This window comes from Pseudorca crassidens, chromosome 19 (assembly GCF_039906515.1).
Source record: "Pseudorca crassidens isolate mPseCra1 chromosome 19, mPseCra1.hap1, whole genome shotgun sequence".
Classification (NCBI taxonomy): Eukaryota; Metazoa; Chordata; class Mammalia; order Artiodactyla; family Delphinidae; genus Pseudorca; species Pseudorca crassidens.
In genome coordinates this window covers 48,581,114-48,602,063 of record NC_090314.1, presented here as the reverse complement: position 1 = coordinate 48,602,063, position 20,950 = coordinate 48,581,114, and the positions used below count along the sequence as shown (strand labels likewise).

The following is a 20,950-nucleotide window of genomic DNA, read 5'->3' as shown; positions in this document are numbered from 1 at the left end:
TGTGGCACGCGGGCTCAGTAGCTGTGGGTCACCGGCTCTAGAGCGCAGCCTCAGTAGTTGTGGCGCATGGGCTTAGTTGCTCCACGGCATGTGGGATCGTCCCTGGCCAGGGCTCGAACCCGTGTCCCCTGAATTGGCAAGTGGATTCTTAACCACTGCTCCACCAGGGAAGTCCCCTCACATGTGTGTCTTTAATTTCATTACATGCTCTTTCTCCTTCTTCCCAGTCTCTGGTTTCTTGTCTTCCTCCTTTTCTCACTTGCCTCCCTGCACTCCCCTGCCCTCCCAGCCTGAGGCCTGTGCTCCCTCTGAAGCCCTGACACTTTCCCAGAGTCCCGGGTACGGAGTCGTAGGTTTGAGCAGGCAGTCGGTGAGATGCCCAGAACAAGCAGGGCTGAATCAGGCACCAGAGGCTTTGCTCTCAGGGGAAGAGACACCTAAAGTGCCCACATCAAGATATAAACACTGGGACTTCCCTGGTGGTCCAGTGGTTAAGATTCCCAGCTTCCAATGCAGGGGGCATGGGTTCGATCCCTGTTTGGGGAACGAGGACCCCGCGTGCCATGTGGCGTGGCCAAAAAAAAAAAAAAAGATACAAGGACCATAAACAAAATGTGGTACCTGCACACATACAGTAGAATACTACTCCTCCTTAAAAAGGAAGGGAATTCTGACACTTGCTACAACACGGATCAACCTTGAAGACATTATCAAAGTGAAATAAGCCAGTCGCAAAAAGACAAATACTGTATGGTTCCACTGACATAAGCTGTCTAGAGTAGTCGAATGCATGCACAGAGACAGGAAGCAGAGCGGTGCTTGCCAGGGACTGGGGAGAGGAGGAAATGGGGATTTATGGTTTAATGGACATAGAGTTACAGTTTCATAAGATGAAAAAGTTCTGAAGATTGGTTACACAACAAGGTAAATATACTTAACACTACAGGACTGTACACTTAAAAATGGTTAAGATGGAAAATTTTATATTATATGTATTTTACCACAATTTTTTTCTTTTTTAAAAAAACTTTTTATTTTATATCGGAGTATAGTTGATTAACAATATTGTGTTAGTTTCAGGTGTACAGCAAAGTGATTCTGTTATACATACACGTGTATCTATTCTTTTTCAAACTCTTTTCCCATTTAGGCTGTTATATAATATTGAGCAGAGTTCCCTGTGCTGTACAGTAGGTCCTTGTTGGTTATTCTTTTTTTTTTTTTTTTTTTTGGCTGAGCTGCACGGTATGCAGAATATCCTAGTTCACTAGGGATCGAACCCGCACCCCTTGCAGTGGAAGGGCAGAGTCTTAACCACTGGACCTCCAGGTAAGTCCCTAGTTATCCATTTTAAGTACGGTATTGTGTACATGTCAATCCCAAACTCAACTATCCCTCCCCCCAACCCTTCCCCCTGCTAACCACAATTTTTTTAAAAAGAAGAAGCAGGTGGCTTCTTCCTATTTGTCACCTGGACGGGACATAAGGTAGAGAGTGAGCCTTGGAAGGAAATGAAACTCCTGATTACAGCTCCTCAAATGCAGGCCCTTCCTGAGCTCTCTGCGCATGGTCTGGCCCTCATGTTTCTAGATCTCTGGGCTCTGGTCCTTGTCCCCCAGCTCCCAGTTACTGCTTATTTCTCTGAGGAATATGCATGAGGCCTCAGGTGACATTATCACACACACTCACAAAAACCCAACTCAACTAGTTAATTCATTTAAAAAAGCAACTCAGAGACTGGTTGGAATCAGGGAACTCGGCACAACCTTGCCGGAGCTGTTTATTTACGGGGACGGCTATGGGCCCATGAGGTCCTCGGGGCTGCGGTGCAGTGGAGAGTCCAGGACTCCAACTCCAGCTCAGTCACTCTGGGCCTCTCGTTAACTCACCTGGGCTAAGGCCATGGGCCAGACACCTGAAAGAAAGCACTAGATGTACAGGACTCTACCTCACGCTCCATACCCCAGCCCCTGATCACAGACCCCACCCCTACGAGGACGGCACCAAGCCTGGGCAGGAGGGCGCAGGGGGTGGTCAGGGAAGGGAGAAAAGAGGAACAGGGTCAAGGGCACCTGGTACCTGGCTCCTCACACACAGGAGCCTATACAGGAGGCCCCTCCTGAGGGAATGGTCTTGCCTTGAGAGACCCCAGAAGAGGCAGGAGGATGTGACTGATGAAGGTCAAGGTTAGGTGCAAAGACCAGGGAGGGCAGGGGGCAGAGCAGGAGGTGACAGGAGCACTTAGAGGGCAGGGGACTGATGGGCGGGGCCAGGCTGTTCTCCGCCCCCTGCAGTGCCCTGTGGGGCCCCAGAGGGACCCCGAAGGAGAGGCTGCACTCACCCTGGAGGGGTCTGCTTCACCCAGACATGATGTGCTTGACAAAGGCTGGGAAAGAAGACGGAAATCAGCCACTGCACTTGGCCCCTCTCAGCCCCTTAAACCTCTTCTCCCTGCTCTATACCGCCTGACCTCAAACCTTCCCAATACCCTTTCTTCAGAGCATGATTCTTTCCCCCATTTAGGGTTGATGGGGAGAAGGTAGAAGGAAGGAAGAGACATAACCACTGCTCTGTGTCCATTCTCTGTGCTGGTACTTGACACAGATGAAATGAGCTACATTATCTCGGCCAATCCCCGCAAACTTGGGACAGGGGCCAGCATCACCCCATTGCTCAGATGAGAAAACCAAGGCTCGGAGAAGGTAAGTGACTTGCTCAAGGTCACACAGCTGGTATATCACAGAGCTATCTCCGAAATCCATGCCCCTTCCATTACACTGTGATGTTCACTCCCAGGAAAGAAAAAGAACAATGTCCACTGGGAGCTCACCAAAGCCCCAGGGGTGTGCATGCTCCCTAGCCCCTGCATCTGCTCTGTTCTGCAGCCCAGCCCAGCCCTGCGCAACCGGGGAAGTGCAGCATGAGCCGATACCTTCGTAATTGATGCAGCCATTGGCATCCTCCTGCCCTGCTAACAGCTGCTCCACTTCAGCCTCAGTCATCTTCTCTCCTGGGGCGGGAGACAGTGGGCACTTAATTACAGATGGGCAAAGGAGGCACAGGCCAAACCCAAGCACCCCCTTGAGTCTGATGGCTCAAGACTTCCTGGGTGTAGGAAGTGGCCATACCAAAGCTCCCCCAGAGGCTTTGGAGGGTGGAGCCAAGGGTCTTAAGGTCCTTCCTAGTCCCCAAGGTCTCTCCCTCTGGCTACAGCCACCAGTGGGTGAGCAGACCAGGGCCCCAGTGACTGAGGCAAAGAAAAGGACAGGAGCCCTGGGTCCCACCTCTCAGGCCTCACCCCCGCTCGGCCAACCTGCTCTCCTCTCCTTCCCACCCTGCTGAGCAAACCCAGCTGGGGAAGCAAAACAGGCCTGGATCAGGATGTGATCCTCAGGACGCAGGGACCCCCATGTCTCCCCAACATATGCCACTTGGTCACTTCCCACGCCTCTGTTCCCCCTGCCCTTGGGCTCCACCTCTGCCCAGCTGGCATACCCAGGGTGGCGAGGACGTGGCGAAGCTCGGCGCCCATGACCGTGCCGTTGCTCTCCTTATCAAACACGCGCAGCCCCTCCACGAAATCCTCGTAGGTGCCCTGCTCCTTGTTGCGGGAGATATGCTGCAGGATGGGCAGGAACGTCTCAAAGTCCAGCATCTTGGTGTTCATCTCTTGCGGCGGGGACAGGGAAGGAAAGGGAATTCGACGTGAGCTCGAGGGAGCAGAGGGTCAGGAGGGGTCTCACCTGGCTCTGCCAGGCTAGCCCGCCCCTGGCAGCACCCAGAGCTCAGCCGCCGCCACTTCTGGGTGGGGCACCCCGTCAGCAATCCTGGAGGGCTCAGAGGCCTGGGAGCCAGGCAGGAGCTGACTCTGGGCACTCTTCTCAGTGAAAGGACTAGGGCAGGAGGGAAGAGGGACCGTGACTCCACCCAGACCTCTGAGCTCCAGGTGGCCAGCAGGGCAGGGAGCTGAGGTGGCAGCAGTAGGATTTGAGGGACACCAAGGGCCACACAGCGCAGGCCTCACATTCACAACTTAGACTTCTGACACGTGACAGACTCCCAGTCACAAGGGTAAACTGACAAAATTTCAAAAAGAAAATTTTGCATAACTCCAAATTTGGGTCCCATCACTAGACCAACAGTGCCTGGAGCAACTCTGAATCAATTTACTACTAACCAGTAAAATGTGTGATTCTTGTGTGACTAGCACCCTTCTCCCACATTGTCATGTGTTAAAAGCTTTAATTTAATAGAGGTAAACCATTTTTAAATACCTCCAAATGTTGGCATTGCTTTCTTTTATAACCCAGGAACCTCCTACAATGGAAGTGCCCAGGTATCTTTCGACCTCTGAGAAGCCCTACTGACACCGGTAGACTCCTTCCTCTGGTCCTTCTGGCCCACATCCTTCACCCCCAACCAGTGTCTTCACCAGCAAGAGCAGGAGGGGAAGGGGCCAAACCAAGGAAGGGGGTAGAGCCAACATGGGCCCCAGGAAGCCTCCAGAGATGGTCCACCCTGGCTGCGGGCCCCTGCCCAGGTCTGCCTGGCCCCATCCTCTCAGAAGGACATGTGTGTTAGGGCAGCTGTCAACTTGACTGCCATGGTGACAGGTGACATTCACAAATGTTGCCACTTGCACCACATTCTAAACTCTCATTCACCAAAATCTATCAAATACAAACGAGTGAAAGAAGCATCATTATAGAGTTAATCTTGAGTCTGCTGTAATTTATATTAAATGAATAATTTGCAGTCCTCAGTGATCTAACCATCATTAGAAGGAGGACAGCTCAGCGCGGTGACACCTCGACCACAATTTGCTGGTGGGGAAGGGGGGGGCGCTGCTCAGTTATCAGCTTCCCTCCAAGCTTCCCTGCCCCATGTCCCCGGCACCCTCGGTGTCACAGGAAGACACTAAAGAAGCAGAATGTCGTTCCTGCTCCCCAGGAGCTCCCACCCTCACGGGGAAAACAAGAACAAGCCCAAGAGAGAGGGTCAACTAAGTGCCAGGCGCTTCCAGGTAATTCTAGCAATGGGAGGAGGGTAACCTGGGGAGGGTAGGTTTGTCTTGAAGGGAGAGAGCCCCAGGGGCGGCGGGAGACACCACGAGGCCCACGCTGACCTTCCGGCTTGGGCTTGCCCAGGACGCGCAGCACCTCGGCGTTGGTGGGGTTCTGGCCCAGGGCCCGCAGCACGTCCCCGCACTGCCCGTAGGTGATCTTCAGCTCTCCAGTCGGGGTCCGGTCAAACAATGAAAAGGCCTCTTTGAACTCTGCAGAGAAAAGACTGGCTGCAGCCCCCGGGGCCAAGCGAAGGCGGTGGTTTGGGGCTGATCAGTCTCCACCCGCGCTGTGGTTGAGAAAATATTTCAGTATTTCCCTGCAGCCATCATCCCAGCCGCTCCCTGTAACCCATCCCCACCCCATCTTCTGACAACTAAAGAAGCATGCTGGAGCCCCACGACCTGTTCCAGCGCTGGGCCTGGGATCTCTTCCATCGATCACTTGTCACATCATTTGAAGTCTCCCCTGCCCCCGCCCCTCCCACCCACCCATCCTTCCCTTTGCAGGTGAGGTGGCTGACTGTTGAAAGAGGCAGGGAAGTGAAAAGGGCACTGGCTGAGGAGTCAGGATTCCTGGGTTCTCCTCTTCGCTCTGCCAAGCAGCACCGGGCTGGGTCTCACTTTCTTTGCGCACGCGCAGAAAGTAAGGCTCCACCCCGCCCTCCCCTCCCAGTTACTACGAGTGTCAAAGGAGGTGGCAGTGTGTGGAAGCACTTTGCAAAGTGACAAGACCTGTTCAGAAGTCAGCTAATATCAGTACTGCCTGTTCCAGGCTGAGAGGGGGCTCCCAGGCTGGACAAGGTGACCTGGTGGAAACAGTCAGCCCGCCTCAGCTCTACCACAGACCCGCAGGTGGCCTCGGCCAAACTCCTAACTCCCACGGGCCCTCTGTTTCTTAGCTCTAAGTAAGGATACAGTGTCCACCTGTGTGGGCTGCTGGGGGGATTACAAAGCACTCCAAGCGTGGTGTCTAGCATGTGGTAAGGGAATCAACACATGGTGGTTATTATTATATTTCCTAGTTCTGGAGCCAGACTCCCAGAAGAAGGTTCCAGGGCAGGTGTCCCAGGGGCAAGGCTGAATGAAGGCACTCCTGGGCCCTTTGCAAAGAACCTTAATTCATAATCAATTTGGATTCAACCAACTCGTCACTGGGGATAATATGGACTGGGTATGGCATTGAAATTACCTTATGCTACCGGCGACAAAACGGTTTACTAAGCAGATTAACAATATAAACCTAAGAAGAATGTGTGAACTACTTAGGAGAAAAGCTGCTTTTAATCCTCTCTAAGCACTTTAGAAACACTTATTTCCTTTGATGCTGCATACGGATTATTCACAAATCATTCCACATATCAAAGCAGGTTCCCCAAGACATTTACCTGACACTCTTTATTAGGCTTTGTATGAATTTCAAAGATATAAAGCTGCCTGTCTTTCAAATTACTAACTAATTGAGTTCAAATTCTGTTTCCATTGCTTAGTAGCTGTGTGACCTTGGGCAAGTAAATATTTAACCTCTATAAACCTCTTTTCTTCTATAAATGGCACCTACCTCATAGGGTCCTTAAATTACATTCAAATAAAATACAATAGTGTGCGCATAAAACTTTAACTCTGTGTCTTAACACAGAGTAAATTCTCCAACAATGCTGTTAGTAATCTCTTACTGAGGTTAATCCCAATTTTACCACTTAACTGTGTGATCTTGGCCAAGTCACATAACCTCACTGAACTTTGTCCTCTGTCAAAAGGAATAGCACTGACCTCACAGCTTTGTTAGAACCATTTAATTTTTTTTTTGAACTTTTAAAGCAATTAGCGTGGCTTCTGGCACAAATTCATTGTTCAATAAATATGGCAGTTGAATCTGAACTCAGACTTTTTGATCTTCTAATTCATTCAGAAGAGTGAGGGCAAACTTAATAAAAGTAGGAGTCTCCACTTAAAAGAAGAATGATATTTAATAGAAGGATGGAACAGGGGGGAAATAACAGGAGTAATGACCTATGATTTGAGCACTTACTGTGGGCCAGGCTCTGAGCTGATAACTTTGCATGAATTATCCCGTTCATCTTTACAAAGACTTTATGCTATAGCTATTATCATCCTCATTTATAGGCCACTGCAGATGTGACTTCCAGCCAACTATTAAGGAAACCAAGTGAGGAGGAGGAGGAGGAGGAAGAGGCCTGCTGCACCAGCTAATGTTCCAGACCACTGGGAAGGCTGGTATGCACATAAAAACCAAACACTGAAGTCTAGGATAGCTACTAGGAGGAAAAACAAGGCCAGTGTGATCTCGAGGTATATGAGAGATGAAGTTCATTGTCCCAGAAGAAACTTCTGAAAGATCTGTAGTAGGGAGCTGCCTGCTAGAGCAGTGAACAATGGTGGTGATCCCTTTCCAGAAGGATATGGAAATATGGGCCAGAGAAGGAAGTCAGGACTTAGAAACTAATTCCTATGAGAAAATAAATAAAAGAAATTGGAGCCATATCACCTGGAGATCATAAAGCCAGGAAGGGATTTGATAACTGTCTTCAAATAGATGGAGGGTATCTAGAAGATGCTGAAGAGAGTCACAGAATTTCTGAATTGAAAAGAACCAAATACCCTCACTTTGCAGATAAGAAAATCCAGCTTTAAAGAAGTGACTTGCTCCAAGTCTCATGGCCAATAGTGGCAGATTTAGGGCTAATTTCAAAGTCTCCTGGTTGCAGATAACGTTTTCCAAGCAAAACAGGAGAAAACCATCTTCAGTTTCACCAAAGAGCAAATGAAGAGATAGGAATAAAATTAAAGCAAAAACAATTCCAATCCAACCTAAGGAACGATGCCTTCAAAGTCAGAGGGATGAAAGGCTGGAATGAGTTAGGCCCCAGCCCTGAATATCTTCACAGAGAAAAGAGGCAACCAGCTGTCTCAGTTGGCTTTGACCAGGATTCCCATTTGGGAAATGAAAATTTTTTATCATTAGTTGATTTTCTTGTCCTCATGGGTACCACTGTGTTTGTATATACACTGAGTATATATATATATATTTAACTAAAATGCATTAAAATTTATTTTAAGAATTTCACAGTGCTCCAAACTATTGATGGAAAGTGACTGTCCACAGGGTATTGCAAAAATGGAGTTGGACTCGGTTCACTTGTTTCAAAATGCATCTGCCATCTCTCATGCCCTATTGGTGGGTAACTGGCATCACTTTTTTGGAGGGAAACTTGGCAGTAACTATTAAAATGCACATATCCTTTGACTCATTGCTAGGAAGATCCCCTGGGGAAAGCATTATCTACCCCAACTGGAAACAACCTGAAGGTCTATCAATGTGGGCCTGATTGGATTAAAAGGTGCATCCGTGTGTGAGAATCTATATAACTGTTTAAAAGAATGAGGTAGAACTGTTGGTGTTAAATATAAAAAGATATTTAAATATATTATTAAATAATATGTACTATGTTATACATTGTTCAACCCAAATATATATTAAATAAAAGATGCAGGACAGTATGCACCACATGACTCAATTTGTATAAACTTTACACATACATACATACATACTGGTATAACATTATATTTTTTTTAATCAAAGGATACACAGACCTATTGACAATGATTGTTTTGGGGAGAGGGGATCAGTATGAGAGGAAAGCAAGGGGAAAATAAATATTTTTAATTTTCTTTATTTTTAAGTAGTATATGATTTTTTTTTTTTTACCATGTTCATGGATTCGTTTGATTTTTAACGTATAGTCTGTGCTTAAAATCAAGGGGTTGAATCAGGTGACCTTTCAAGGTCCCTTTCAATTCCTATGATTTTATGTCCAGGAGGCATTTGGTGGGGGAAACAAAGGGATAAGTTGCAATGAAGGTGGATCCCAGCTGTAAAGTAGATATCACTTGATGAAATATTTCATCCTCAAAACACCAGACTCCTACAGAAGAGGGCTGAGGGGCAACAATTAAGTTGGAGGGCGGGAGGTCTCGAGGCTTGTCTTGAAGCTACACTTAAGAATACTTATATTAAGTTGAGAAAACAAATTGTCTTCATCAAAGACGGAGAAGGGCTGATGGAGATCACAGGTGGACTAAGGCACCCTCAAGTCACCGCTGGTCCTGCCACCATTAGCGGGTGAGCATCTTGGCAGACTTCAGGATGCAGGGAGAGGGAGCTGGTAACCTGAGGAGGGCTTTCCAATAACAAACCAGAAATGAGGACTTCTAAATATCTTGGATAGGAGATTATAGAGTGGAGGGAAAAAAGGCATTTTTGCTGTGCATCTATTATGTTCCAGGCAGTCTGGCAGAGTAGTTCAGAACTCAAGTCTGGAATCAGATTGCCTGAGTTAGAATCCTGGCTCCACCACCAACTGTCTGTGTGAGACTGGGCAAGCCACCCAACCTCTCTGTGCCTCAGTTTTATCACCTGTAAAGTGGGGTGGTGACAGTCCCTACCTCACAGGGTTGCGGTGAGAATTAAATAAACTAATCCACGTAAAGTGCTTAAGTAATAACACGTAGTAGGTGAAAGTGAGCAGAGAACACACCTATACTTGCTATTTTGCGTAACTGTTTTCCAGTCACGCCTTTGTGTACCCTGACTCAGATACGGGTTTGCAATGATGAAGATGATGATGTTGATAGTGATGGTGGTGATTGTGATGGTGGTGACAGTGATGATGGTGGTTGTGATGGTGGTGATTATGAGGGTGGTGATGGTGATGATTACTATTATGGTGGTGACAACAACTCCTCCCCAGGAAGCGCAACAGAGAGAGTGTGATGGGATAGGTGGGGTCGCTAGTACTCACCTTCGATCTGGTCAGCAGTGAAGTCTATCTGTGGAGAGAAACACAGAGGAGTGAGGGCTGGGACTGCTAAGGCCTTCCAAAGGAAGCAGAAGCGGCTTCCGCAGCAATCGGGTCACCTCCAGCAGACACTGATGAGGACGGAAGGAGACTACGGGCTGAGAGTCAAACACCAACCGGCTTCCTGACAACTGGGCCGCAATTGACAGACTGTCAAATAATGCAGCCTCCAGAGCTCTCTCAGCACCACTTGTTAAGTGATGGCTCCAAATGAGAGGGAAAGAGAAACACTCTGAATAACTCTAGAACCCACACTGACTCCCTATTATAATTCCTTTGGGTCGAATGTAAATTCCGTCCCAGCGGCTGTAAACAGCCTTCGCATCCACCCCTTCAGTCTCTCCCCTTTCTACTTGATGCTGGCTTTCAACCCACCTCCTTCAACAGAGCCTTCCCTCACCCCTTCCATCCCAGCCTCTCCTTCGGCACACATCCCTCTCAGGCGGGCCCTGGATGCTTCCTAACTGTTTTCCTGTCATGCCTTTATGTGTACTGTGATTCCTTGAAGCCAGGGTCCCAGCAGGGCAGGGGATTTGCCAGAAAATGCCTGGCATAGAGTAGGCACTCAAAATATATTTGTTGAGAGGAGTAAATTTTGGGTTTTCCCCCCTAAATTCAAATCTGAGTACAGAAGAAGAAGGTGGAAGGCTCTGAAGATGAATGACAATGAACAAGCATTAGTCATTATTTTAACTTAGGATCTTGCATGTTACTTCATGGTCCTTATCTACCACCACCACCCCCTAAAATCCCCTCTCCGCTGGTGGTGGTAACCAATCCTGGAGCATCTTCTCTGTGTGCCACCATTCCCAGTCCTGATTCTGCTGCTCTGTGCCCATCCAAGTCTGACCTTGTTAATGAGGACCACTGGAGGTGGCTGGAACGAGCTAGGAGAGCAGAAGAGGGGTTACACCGTGTTGGGAAGAGAGCTAGCTGTACCCAGGAATGGGTCAGAAAGTTAAAGAAACCCTCTAAATGGGGTAAAGGATGCTTTGAAGGAACCCTCTGGGGAACGGTGCAGTTTGCCTTACTTTGCGATGATTTAAGCCCCAGGATTAAATGTGTAAGAGAAATTAGTATAACGACATAACATCTGAATATATGGTCATAACCACACACATTGGGCTTAAGTTTACTTTTGCTTTATTTTTATTTATTTATTTTTTTGCGGTACGCGGGCCCCTCACTGTTGTGGCCTCTCCCGTTGCGGAGCACAGGCTCCGGACGCGCAGGCTCAGCGGCCATGGCTCACGGGCCCAGCCGCTCTGCGGCATGTGGGATCCTCCCGGACCGGGGCACGAACCCGTGTCCCCTGCATCGGCAGGCGGACTCCCAACCACTGCACCATCAGGGAAGCCACTTTTGCTCTATTTTTGAGCAAAGAATCTTCTAAGCAAAGGAACTGGGTAAAGTATAATAATAGTGAAAATAGTCTTCATGAAAAATACCTAATTTTTTTTTCCGCTTTAAAGCAATTTCAACAACCCCCAGAACTACAAAATCCAGACATGGAAAAGAGAATTGCAACCAGATGTGAGAAACTGGGGAAGGTGGGTGGATGGAGGGAAGTGATAGGCCCAAGAGAAGGGACTCGGATGATAGCACTAGGCAGCTCTTGTCCAGTCTAGGCTGTCCCACGGGAACAGTGCGTTATCAGAACAACTCAGAAATCCAGGTTTCCTGAAGGGGGAGATTGTCAGCTTTTCTTGCTAGGCTTTGTCCAGAGAGGGAGCGATGTATGACCTAGAAAACCTTCAGGTACTTTCAAGGTCTTACCCTGTGCCTCAGTTTCCCCAGAGTGTCCCATCTCTTGGCCAAGCCAGTTCTGCTTAACTTCCGCCCCTTGTAGGGACTACCATAGATCAACCCCAGGGTTCTGGGCACAGTGGCAGGGTCTCCCAGGGCTGTGGGTACTAGGAAGTATCCTGAGAGGGCCAGGGAGGGTCATCCAGTTAGAGCTCTGGGGGCTAGTTTCTCTTCCTCTTTGTCACAGAAGCAGGTCCTGAGTTCTAATTTTGATCTGATTCCTCACCACCCCCAGCCCTGCCCTGAGGCTGATATACCCAAGAGCCCACCACTCCCAACCTGCTATTAATAGCCCTTCATACCAGTAGCCACTTGACCTCTTACATTCTGGTGCCAAAGCTTAAAACTGCTTCAGTCTCCAGAGGCCTCTGACCCCCTCCTTCATTGGCCCATCCCCTCCCCGTGCCATTCCTTAAGCAGCTGGGCCAAATAGCTGGGAGGCCTAAAATGACTGAGTCAGCAGGCAGGGTCTACACCAGCTCCAAGGAGAGGAGCCTTTCAGGGTGAGGGGAGCGTGGTGGGGCAGAGAGGGAATAGGGCTATGGCGGCAGAGGGAGTCTGGCCCAGCTCCTACACCAGGTTAGAGGGAGGGTCTCGGCCTGGGCTAGGCTAGGCCACTGCGTGCTCCAGATAGGAGCCCAGGCTAAGGGCACAGAAGGAGGGGTCCACCGGGGTGGGGAAGAGGAGAGAGAAGCAGGCTCTTCTCATCTTATCTAGGGCCTCCCTGCCCTCATCACCCACCCAGTGCAAGAGTCTTTGCATGTGAAGCCTTTCCCAGACCCCAGCACCCAGGGAGCAGTGCTCCCTCGCTCTTTCTATCACCTACTCCAAGTTACACTGGAAGTTATCGTTCTGTGTCTGTTCTCCATAAGATATCACACAGTCTTTTTTACTTCACTATGGTGGTCCCCACAGTGCCTTAAAGAAAGTTTAGATGGTTGGTTGGTCGTACCGCCCTGCCATTCCCAACTTTGCTGGGCAAATTTGGGATGACAGAGCAGGGCTTCCTCAGACAGAGCAGAAACCTGTTCTTGAGGGGAAAAGCCTGCAATCTAAAATAGCCCTCACCAGCCCCAACACCTGCTCCATGCCCCATGGGACCCTGAGCGGGGGATGGACACTGCAGCCCTCACCCCGGTCCAGCCCCCGTGAAGTAGATCTCTGAGCTCCAGAGCAAAGAGCGTTCTGAATGTCATCCCCACCCCCATCCCAGTGGCTGAGGCTCACTTACCTTTACACTCTTGGGATCAAAGGCAGGTTCCTTGGGAGGCTCGGGAGGTGGGGCCGAGGCCGGGGCTGGGGCTGAGGCTGCCTTGGGCGCTTCCTTCTTAGGCTCAGGCTTCTTGGGAGGCATGTTGTCTCGTTGGGCTCTTCCACAGAGGTGGGACCTAGGAAGGAATCGAGAGATGCGGCGCCCAGGAGCTGAGACTGGAGACTGGGCTGCCTCCTGCCCTTTTTATCCTGGGCAGGAGCCCCCACGGAGGGGCTGGGTGATCGCAAGAGCAACTGCTGCTGACTATAAAAGGAAGAAACACCAGCAGGGTACAGCTGACAACTGTGCATTGTCACCAGGTTTGGGGCTACCAGCCCCCTCCCCCTCCCCCTCCCCCCACACCTCACACTCCTCACGACCTCCACCTGTGGGTCAGGCTGACCCCTTCCTGCCAATCGGTGGACACCCAGAGGGGCCAGGGAAACAGACCCTCTCAAAAATACCAGAGTCCAGCCAGAGAGATGAGCTGACTTGAGCAGTTGATAACCCTCACACAAAGCCCAGGGGAGGGCGAGGCTTTTTTTAGTCCCTCCTGAACAGAGGCAGCCCACTGCACATTCCTTTTAAGCCAAGATCCTTTAAGCTGAGAGCCACTCTGGGGCCTCAGCTCTGCCCTGAGGTTCAACTCTCTGGCCTGGCGCCCTGAAGCAACAGCTGGTCCGGCCAACTCACACTGTCCCACACCCTCCCAATCTACCGGGTAAAACTCTGCATTTCCCAGAGCAGGCTCCCCGGGAACTCCACAGACCTCAAATCCCTGGGTCCACCCCACAACTTCAATCATCCATTCAACAAATATTGAGCACATAACTTGTGCCGTGGAGCCAGGGTGAGAAGCAGAGAGGTTGGCTGAAAGTCGATGAGACTGAAGGTAAGGAAACTGGGGTCTCGTTTTTATATACTGTACCTCTAACACATTCTGTGCCCCGTGTGTGTGTGTGTGTGTGTGTGTGTGTGTGTGTAGTACTTACTGTGTATCGGGCACTGGTAGCTGAGTGCTATTCATACAAAACCTCCTTAAATCTTCACTGCAGTCCTATAAGTAGATATTATTACTCCCATTTTACACATGAGGAGACTGAGACTAAAACTGGCCAAGTAACAAGGCCACTCAGCTAATTAGCTATAAACTGGGATTAGAACCCAGGTATGTCTGATTCTAAAGTTTGTGCCTGAATCATTGATATTATAATCCTATGGGGGGGGACACATATATATTTGTGGGTTCATCAGATAGGTCAGGATGAATACCACTAAAATGTTAACAGGAGACACCCCTAAGGACTCAAAGGGTAAGGACAGGAGGATGACAGCAATTTGCAGTTTTTACTTTTTTCACTTCCTGTATTAACGGAAGTCTTTACAACGAGCATGTACTGTTTTTATTTAAAAAAAAAAAGTTGAAAGTCAAAAAAAATTGTTCAGAAAGACAACAAAAAGCTTATCCACTGCACAGACTTGCTTTGAACTGAATTGTATGGCTCTACATTTCAGAGGATGAAGAGAAATAAAGCTGAGAGAAGCAGAAAAGTCACTTTGCCTTTCTAGGTTCAGTTTCCTCTCCCATAAAGCAAGATTGCTAGGGACTTCCCTGGCCGTCCAGTGGTTAAGACTTCACCTTCCAATGCAGGGAGTGCAGGGTTCCATCCCTGGTGGGCGAACTAAGATCCCACATGCCTCGCAGCCAAAAAAAACAAAACATAAAACAGAAGCAATATTGTAACAAAGTCAATAAAGACTAAAAATATACATTAAAAACAAACAAACAAAGAAAACAAGATTGCTAGACCACATAACGCCTGGTGCCCTGGAGCCCACATCTGCCCATTCTCTGGGTTCCCTAAGCACAGGCTCCAGGTCCCACATCTTTCAGAGGCAAAAGGTCCCTTAGAGATCGTCTCATCCCGTCTGGTGTGACAGGTGAGGAATCTAAGTCCCAGGAGACTTCGGAGCTACGGCGAGACATTCAGTTCTTCACAGGCGGAGCTTTGCCAGCTAAGCCCGGCTGCTCGTGTGCGGTGCTCCTACACCACCCTGCCGCTCCTGTACCCTCCACGTGCTCTCACCGCCGGTGAGCAGAGAAGCCTTCAAAGAAAACTGAGGCAGGAAAGGGGGGCAGGTCTTGCCCAAGGGGACCCTAGAGCAAGACCAGGAAGCAAACCCTAGGCCAGTCCCGGTCCTGGGCTGGTCCGGCAGCTCCTTCGCTCTTTTCCCCTCCCCCCTTCCCCTCTCCAGCCTTCTCTTCCCTCCGACTCCTCGTCCCCGCGCTCCCGCGTGCCTCTGCTTGCACCCTTCAGTATTCCCCGGCTGTTCTCTCCCTGACTACCTCCTTCCCCAAGGGGCTTGGGAGCTCAGTTTGTTGGTCATGAGGAAGGAGGAAAAGAGGAAGCCCCGCCTCTCCTCTTTCTCTACCCCCACCCGCATCCCCTTCCTGGACTAGGTGCAGAGATACCCACACTGCAGAGAGCTGCAGGCCAGAAGCTGCAAGAGCCAGACACTACTAGTCCTGAACGTCAAGACGCTTCCCCTCTCTGGGCCCCAGCTTCCTCATCTCTAAAGTGAGAGATAGTCAGGAGCTTTCAATGTGTTCGACAGACACTTACGTCTTCCTTAGCTTGCTTCTGGCTGTCAGGGACACAGAGGGGCCAGGTCTTGGGGCTCTCCCATCCCCTGCCACTTCAAACAGCACCACTCCTAGGTGTTTTATATACTGGAGGTCCCATGGTCATTTCGTAGGAAATAGTTCCATGATTTAAAAGTTCAAAAACAACCAGTGAATGAGATGTTGAATAGAAAAACAAGGTATTCTAATCATTCTATGAAGAAATATGATCCCCAAAAGACAGGCAGTTGTAACTCTGTCTTTTCATTTCTTTTCTTTTTCTTTCTTTCTTCTTTCTCCTCTTTTATTTATTTATTTTTTTTAATTCTAAAGCGAAACAAAATATCCAGACTGCTTGGGAGCAGAGCTCTGAGGTTAGAAAACTGGGAGCGCAGAATGGGGCTGGAGGATCTGAAAACGTGGAAAGAGTGTGGACTTTAGAGGCAGACAAGCATAGGTCTGAATCCTGGTTTTGCCATTTCTAAATCTTGGGCCCAGGACCCTCAGGACCTTTAACAGTACACATTTCCTTCTCAAGTTGTTGTGAGATTTGTATGAAGTAATGTTAGCTAGACACCACAGACCATCTCTGGCATATAGTAAACAATCATAGCTGGCAATTTCACTTCGTTTTCTGAGCCAGAGGAAGCTAGAGGTGTGCTCTGGTGTCTCAGGTTTCCTGGAAGGAACACCAGGAGAGGGGCCCACAGGAGGGAGGGACGAGGAAGGTGGCCGTGGCTAACTTGATTCTAAGGTGTGGGTTTAGGAAGGAGAAAGAGGTGGAAGGGAATGGGGGAGGGGAAGGGCAGCAGCTGGGTACCCACAGTGTGAAATATTTGTGGCTCAGAAAGCATGTAACTGGTCCCTGGGGCCCGGCAGCCTGCCTGTCAGCGACACTCAGACGAGGAACCTGGCTGCCTGAAACCCCAGTGGGGGAGGAGATGCTCCTCAAATCAGTTTCTGATTCTCTTTAAGCAGCCCCAGCTAAAGAAGTGGCTGGTACTTCAGAAGCTACTAGAGGGGAGCTGTGGTTTCCCAGGAGCTGTGTCGAGAATCAAGATACCTGACACTAGCCTTGTTATACTAAAACCCATGATGCCCACAGTTCATGAGACCCCCAAGAACTGGAGTCAGAGTTTTCACTTTCTTCTGGTCCTCATTCTGCTTCACGGCCACTGACTTTCACCTTGCAATTTCACCCACCTAGGGTACCCTTCACAGGACCTAGGGCAGGGTTGACCAATCAGAGCAAAGGAAAGGAAGAGAGACAGAAGGAAGAGGCAGAAGTGTAAAGAGGCAAGCATAGTAGCAGGTACTGGTAGCCTAACTACTGCCTCTGGGGAGGCATCGAGTGGTTCCCAGCCAGAGCTGCTCCAGCCACTTGAATGCTGCCACTGGAAGAACCTCACACTCAGTAGATGGAAAACGCAGAACAGAATTTCACACCAATCAGCTTACACCACATGTCAAATCTGGACAAACGCACAGAAGAGAACTGACATCAGCCCTCCTTTGGGCTGGGCTTCCACACACTCACACATCCTCCTCCCTTCACCTCTAACCATGTAGGGCCTGTGTCCTGCCTGCCTGGGATCAAATGATGCTGACAGTGTGCCTGGCTGTTAATGCTTTGTTCTTGTCACCTCCCCCCGCCTCTTCCAGACAGTGTCTCATAAGCTAGACATCATGGGGCAAAGCCCTGGCCAACACTACATTTATGTGTCTCTGTAGAGGACTCTGCCGCAAGGCAGAGGTTAAGAGGGCCCACTCAGGACTTAAGAGTTCTGGGTTAGAGTCCTGATTGATTTGTCCGTTAGGCAAGCTAGTTAAACTTCTTTCTGTCTCAGTTTTCCCGTCTGTAAAATGGGACTGCTAATATAACCTCACAGGGTGATTGTAAGGATTAAATGAGTTAATACAGATGCTACACTTAGAGTAGTGTCCAGCACAAAGCAAGTACTCAAAATCCTTAAGCTTGACTGAACCAGTGTGACTGCTGCTCCCTCTCCCAAGGGCAACTACGAAAGAATTATAAACAGAAAACACCAAGAAATGAAGAAAACTGTGAGATACCCCTTGGGTGAAGGGGGCCCTGTTTTGAACTGGTGTGGTGTGTGGTAAAGGGGTGGCTTTGGTTTACGGCAGGAGGTGGCCAGGCATGGCTGTGGAATGATAAAAAAAGAAGAGGATCTCTGGAGTTCTCATCTGTCTTTTCCTCCACCAGTGTCTTAGAACAAACAGTGATGTGCCTGCCATCACCTTCCTGACTCAAACTGCTGATCCAGGTGCTGGTAAGAGTAATCAGGGCACTGAAGACGCACTGTGCTTGTGAGGATCCAATAAAAAATAGGAGGGGAAACCGAACTTCGGACAGTTGTTTCCCCTCCTCACCCCCTAAACTCTCATAGCAGGAGAACTGCAATCTAAGAAGTACTTCCCCTAAGGTTGCTTCTCCCTTGGGAGGTGGGGACAAAAGGTGAAGCCTTGACATGAGGAGTTATTTAGTGAGGTCGGGTCTGACTGACTTGGGAGTTTTGGTGCTTGAGGTTCTCAGTCTTACGGCTCATTCACCCCTGACCCTCACCCCCTGAGCTAAATGGCACTGGTACACATTGTTGAACAGAGCAACCTATGTGCCCATGGGCCAAATAACAAGACAGGTGAGGAACACAGCTAATTCAGATGGATACAACCCACTTGATTACAGATTGTACCTTAAGTAGAAAGATGACAACAGATAGACCAAGATTTTAAAAGTAGCTTAATAAACATGCTTAAAGAAATGAACATATTACCAATACGACACCAGAACAAGAAAACATAAAGAAGAACCAAACAGAAACATCACATATAGAAAATTATAATAGTTGAAATTAAGAGGGACTTCCCTGGTGGCGCAGTGGTTAAGGGTCCGCCTGCCAAACATGGGTTCGATCCCTGGTCTGGGAAGATCCCACATGCCACGGAGCAACTAAGCCCGAGCGCCACAACTGCTGAGCCTGCACTCTGGAGCCCACGAGCCACAACTACTGAGCCCGTGTGCCACAACTACTGAAGCCCACGCACCTAGAGCCTGTGCTCCGCAGCAAGAGAAGCCACCCCAATGAGAAGCCTGCGCACTGCAATGAAGGTAGCCCCCACTCGCCACAACTAGAGAAAGCCCGTGCACAGCAACGAAGACCCAGCGCAGCCAAAAATAAATAAATAAATTTAAAAAGAAATAGTTGAAATAAGAAAAACAACTTTAGTAAAACAAGCAATATGTTAGGTATAAAAATAACTAAAATAGAGCACACGATAGATATGAAAAGTAGCAAACTGGACACAGCTGGGAAACATATTAGGGAATTGAAAGACAAAAGAGAATGTCTCCAGGAAGGAAAAAAGAAAGGCAAAGAAATAGAAAAGCTGGGACTTCCCTGGTGGTCCAGTGGTAAAGAATTTGCCTTCCAATGCAGGGGACATGTGTTCGATCCCCGGTCGGGGAACTAAGATCCCACATGCCACGTGGCAACTAAGCCCGTGTACCACAACTACTGAGCTTGTGCTCCTCAACAAGAGAGCCCACGTGCTGCAAACTAAAGAGCCCATGCATTCTGGATCCCTCACGCCACAACTAGAGAGAGAAAAAAACCCCACACGGCACAACTAGAGAGAAGCCCGCGCGCCACAGTGAAAAGCCCGCACCACAACGAAAGATCCTGCACGCCTCAACAAAGACCCCTCATGCTGCAACTAAGACCTGATGCAACCAAAAAATAATAATAATAAAGAAAAAATAGAAAAGCTGGGCTTCCCTGGTGGCATAGTGGTTGAGAGTCCACCTGCCGATGCAGGGGACGCGGGTTTGTGCCCCAGTCCGGGAAGATCCCACATGCCGCGGAGTGGCTGGGCCCGTGAGCCACGGCCGCTGAGCCTGCACGTCCGGAGCCTGTGCTCCACAACAGGAGAGGCCACGACAGTGAGAGGCCCGCGTACCGCAAAAAAAAAAAAAAAAAAGAAAAAAAAGAAAAGCTAAGAAATATGGGGGATAGAAGGAGTACTGCTTTGTGATTTAGGAGGGCAATCAAGCTAAGTATACATCTGAAAGAAATCTCACATGAATTCATAAGGTACATGAACAGGATGTCTGCAGCATGATTTGTGGTAGCAGGAGTTGGAAGCAATCTGGGTCTCCATCACTGTGAATGCCTGGGTAAGATGCACCATGTACCATGAAAGAGTGTGTAGCAGTTAGAAGCAAAGGATTAGATGCATACACAGAAGAAACATAGTGATAAGTAAGAAACTGAATGAGGTATAAGCCACGATAATATTTCTATAAATTAAAAATATATGCATACAATCTCACTGATATCGTATTGTATATGAACAAGCTAAAATTGAAGCTCCAAGGAAAGAAAATGCTTATTTGCCACTTAGCTGGATAGGTACAAGAATTTATGGTAAAATTGAAACTTCTCATAATGCAAATCAATACACATTTTTCTAACATAAACACACAGGATATTTTAATTGTAATCAACAGTCCTATGTAAATTGGCCGCAAAAATGACAAAAAAGTTTAAATGTTTTGCTGGTGTTAATAAATCTTAGAGTTGCTTTCCAATTTATGCAATATCTCTTTGAATTTCATGTTAATAATTCTGATTGACACAAGAATTGGTAAATTTACTTAACTTGCACATAGTTGTGAAACTGACATGCTTTTGCTTCAAAGTCAAATCAATGAAGCAATTTATAGCACAGGGATATCAGCTCAGTGCTTTGTGACCGCCTGGAGGGGTGGGATAGGGAGGGTGGGAGAGAGGGAGACGCAAGAGGGAAGAGATATGGGAACATATGTATATGTATAACTGATTCACTTTGTTATAAAGCAGAAACTAACACACCATTGTAAAGCAATTATACTCCAATAAAGATGTTAAAAAATAAAATAAAATGAAGCAATTTTTTCAATTTGGATGCAAATATTAAAAGAAAATGATTTTTTTGGTATTTGATTCAGTTACTGGAAAATTTTAAAGTATGTTTGGAACAACTCATATACATGAATCTACTTTTCAACTGTGAATTTTATGAAATCTAAATACAGATCAAATATTTATGATGAAAATTTAGCATTCAAATTGAGATAATGCTATAAGAGTAAAACACACACTGGATTTTGAAGACTTAGGACCAAATAAAAAACAGAATGTAATATATCTCATTAGTAATTTTTTATTGATTACATCTTGAAATAACATTTTGGGTACACTAGGTGGAATAAAATATATTAAAAATCTTAAAATACATGCATACTAGAAACATTACCTGTTATTCAA

General features: G+C 48.1%; 1 protein-coding gene and 1 long non-coding RNA gene across 2 annotated transcripts; one reads left to right on the top strand and one right to left on the bottom strand.

Moving 5' to 3' along the window:
- Positions 1–1,741: 1,741 nt before the first annotated feature.
- On the bottom strand, positions 1,742–13,193 carry MYL4 (myosin light chain 4). The gene is made up of 7 exons (XM_067715818.1): positions 12,980–13,193; positions 9,886–9,913; positions 5,126–5,275; positions 3,496–3,669; positions 2,933–3,010; positions 2,342–2,386; positions 1,742–1,915 (listed from the first exon to the last, which is right to left on the bottom strand). Exons 1-6 carry the CDS (start codon positions 13,100–13,102, stop codon positions 2,358–2,360), a joined length of 582 nt encoding a protein of 193 aa, XP_067571919.1. The 5' UTR covers positions 13,103–13,193; the 3' UTR covers positions 1,742–1,915; positions 2,342–2,357.
- Positions 13,194–13,716: 523 nt separating this feature from the next.
- Positions 13,717–20,412, top strand: LOC137212428 (uncharacterized). Its single transcript, XR_010937512.1, has 3 exons — positions 13,717–13,892; positions 14,942–15,092; positions 17,848–20,412. It is a non-coding gene; the product is annotated as an uncharacterized lncRNA (long non-coding RNA).
- The last annotated feature ends 538 nt before the right edge of the window (positions 20,413–20,950 follow it).

What these genes read in the sequence shown, in the direction of transcription:
- MYL4 (XM_067715818.1), bottom strand. Translation starts at nt 13,102, where the DNA reads ATGCCTCCCAAGAAGCCTGAGCCTAAGAAGGAAGCGCCCAAGGCAGCC. An exon ending in GGGCAAGCCCAAGCCGGAAG is followed by an intron (nt 3,670 to 5,125) that starts GTCAGCGTGGGC and finishes CCCCGCCGCAAG; the next exon opens with AGATGAACACCAAGATGCTG. An exon ending in TGGCTGCATCAATTACGAAG is followed by an intron (nt 2,387 to 2,932) that starts GTATCGGCTCAT and finishes CTTCTTTCCCAG; the next exon opens with CCTTTGTCAAGCACATCATG.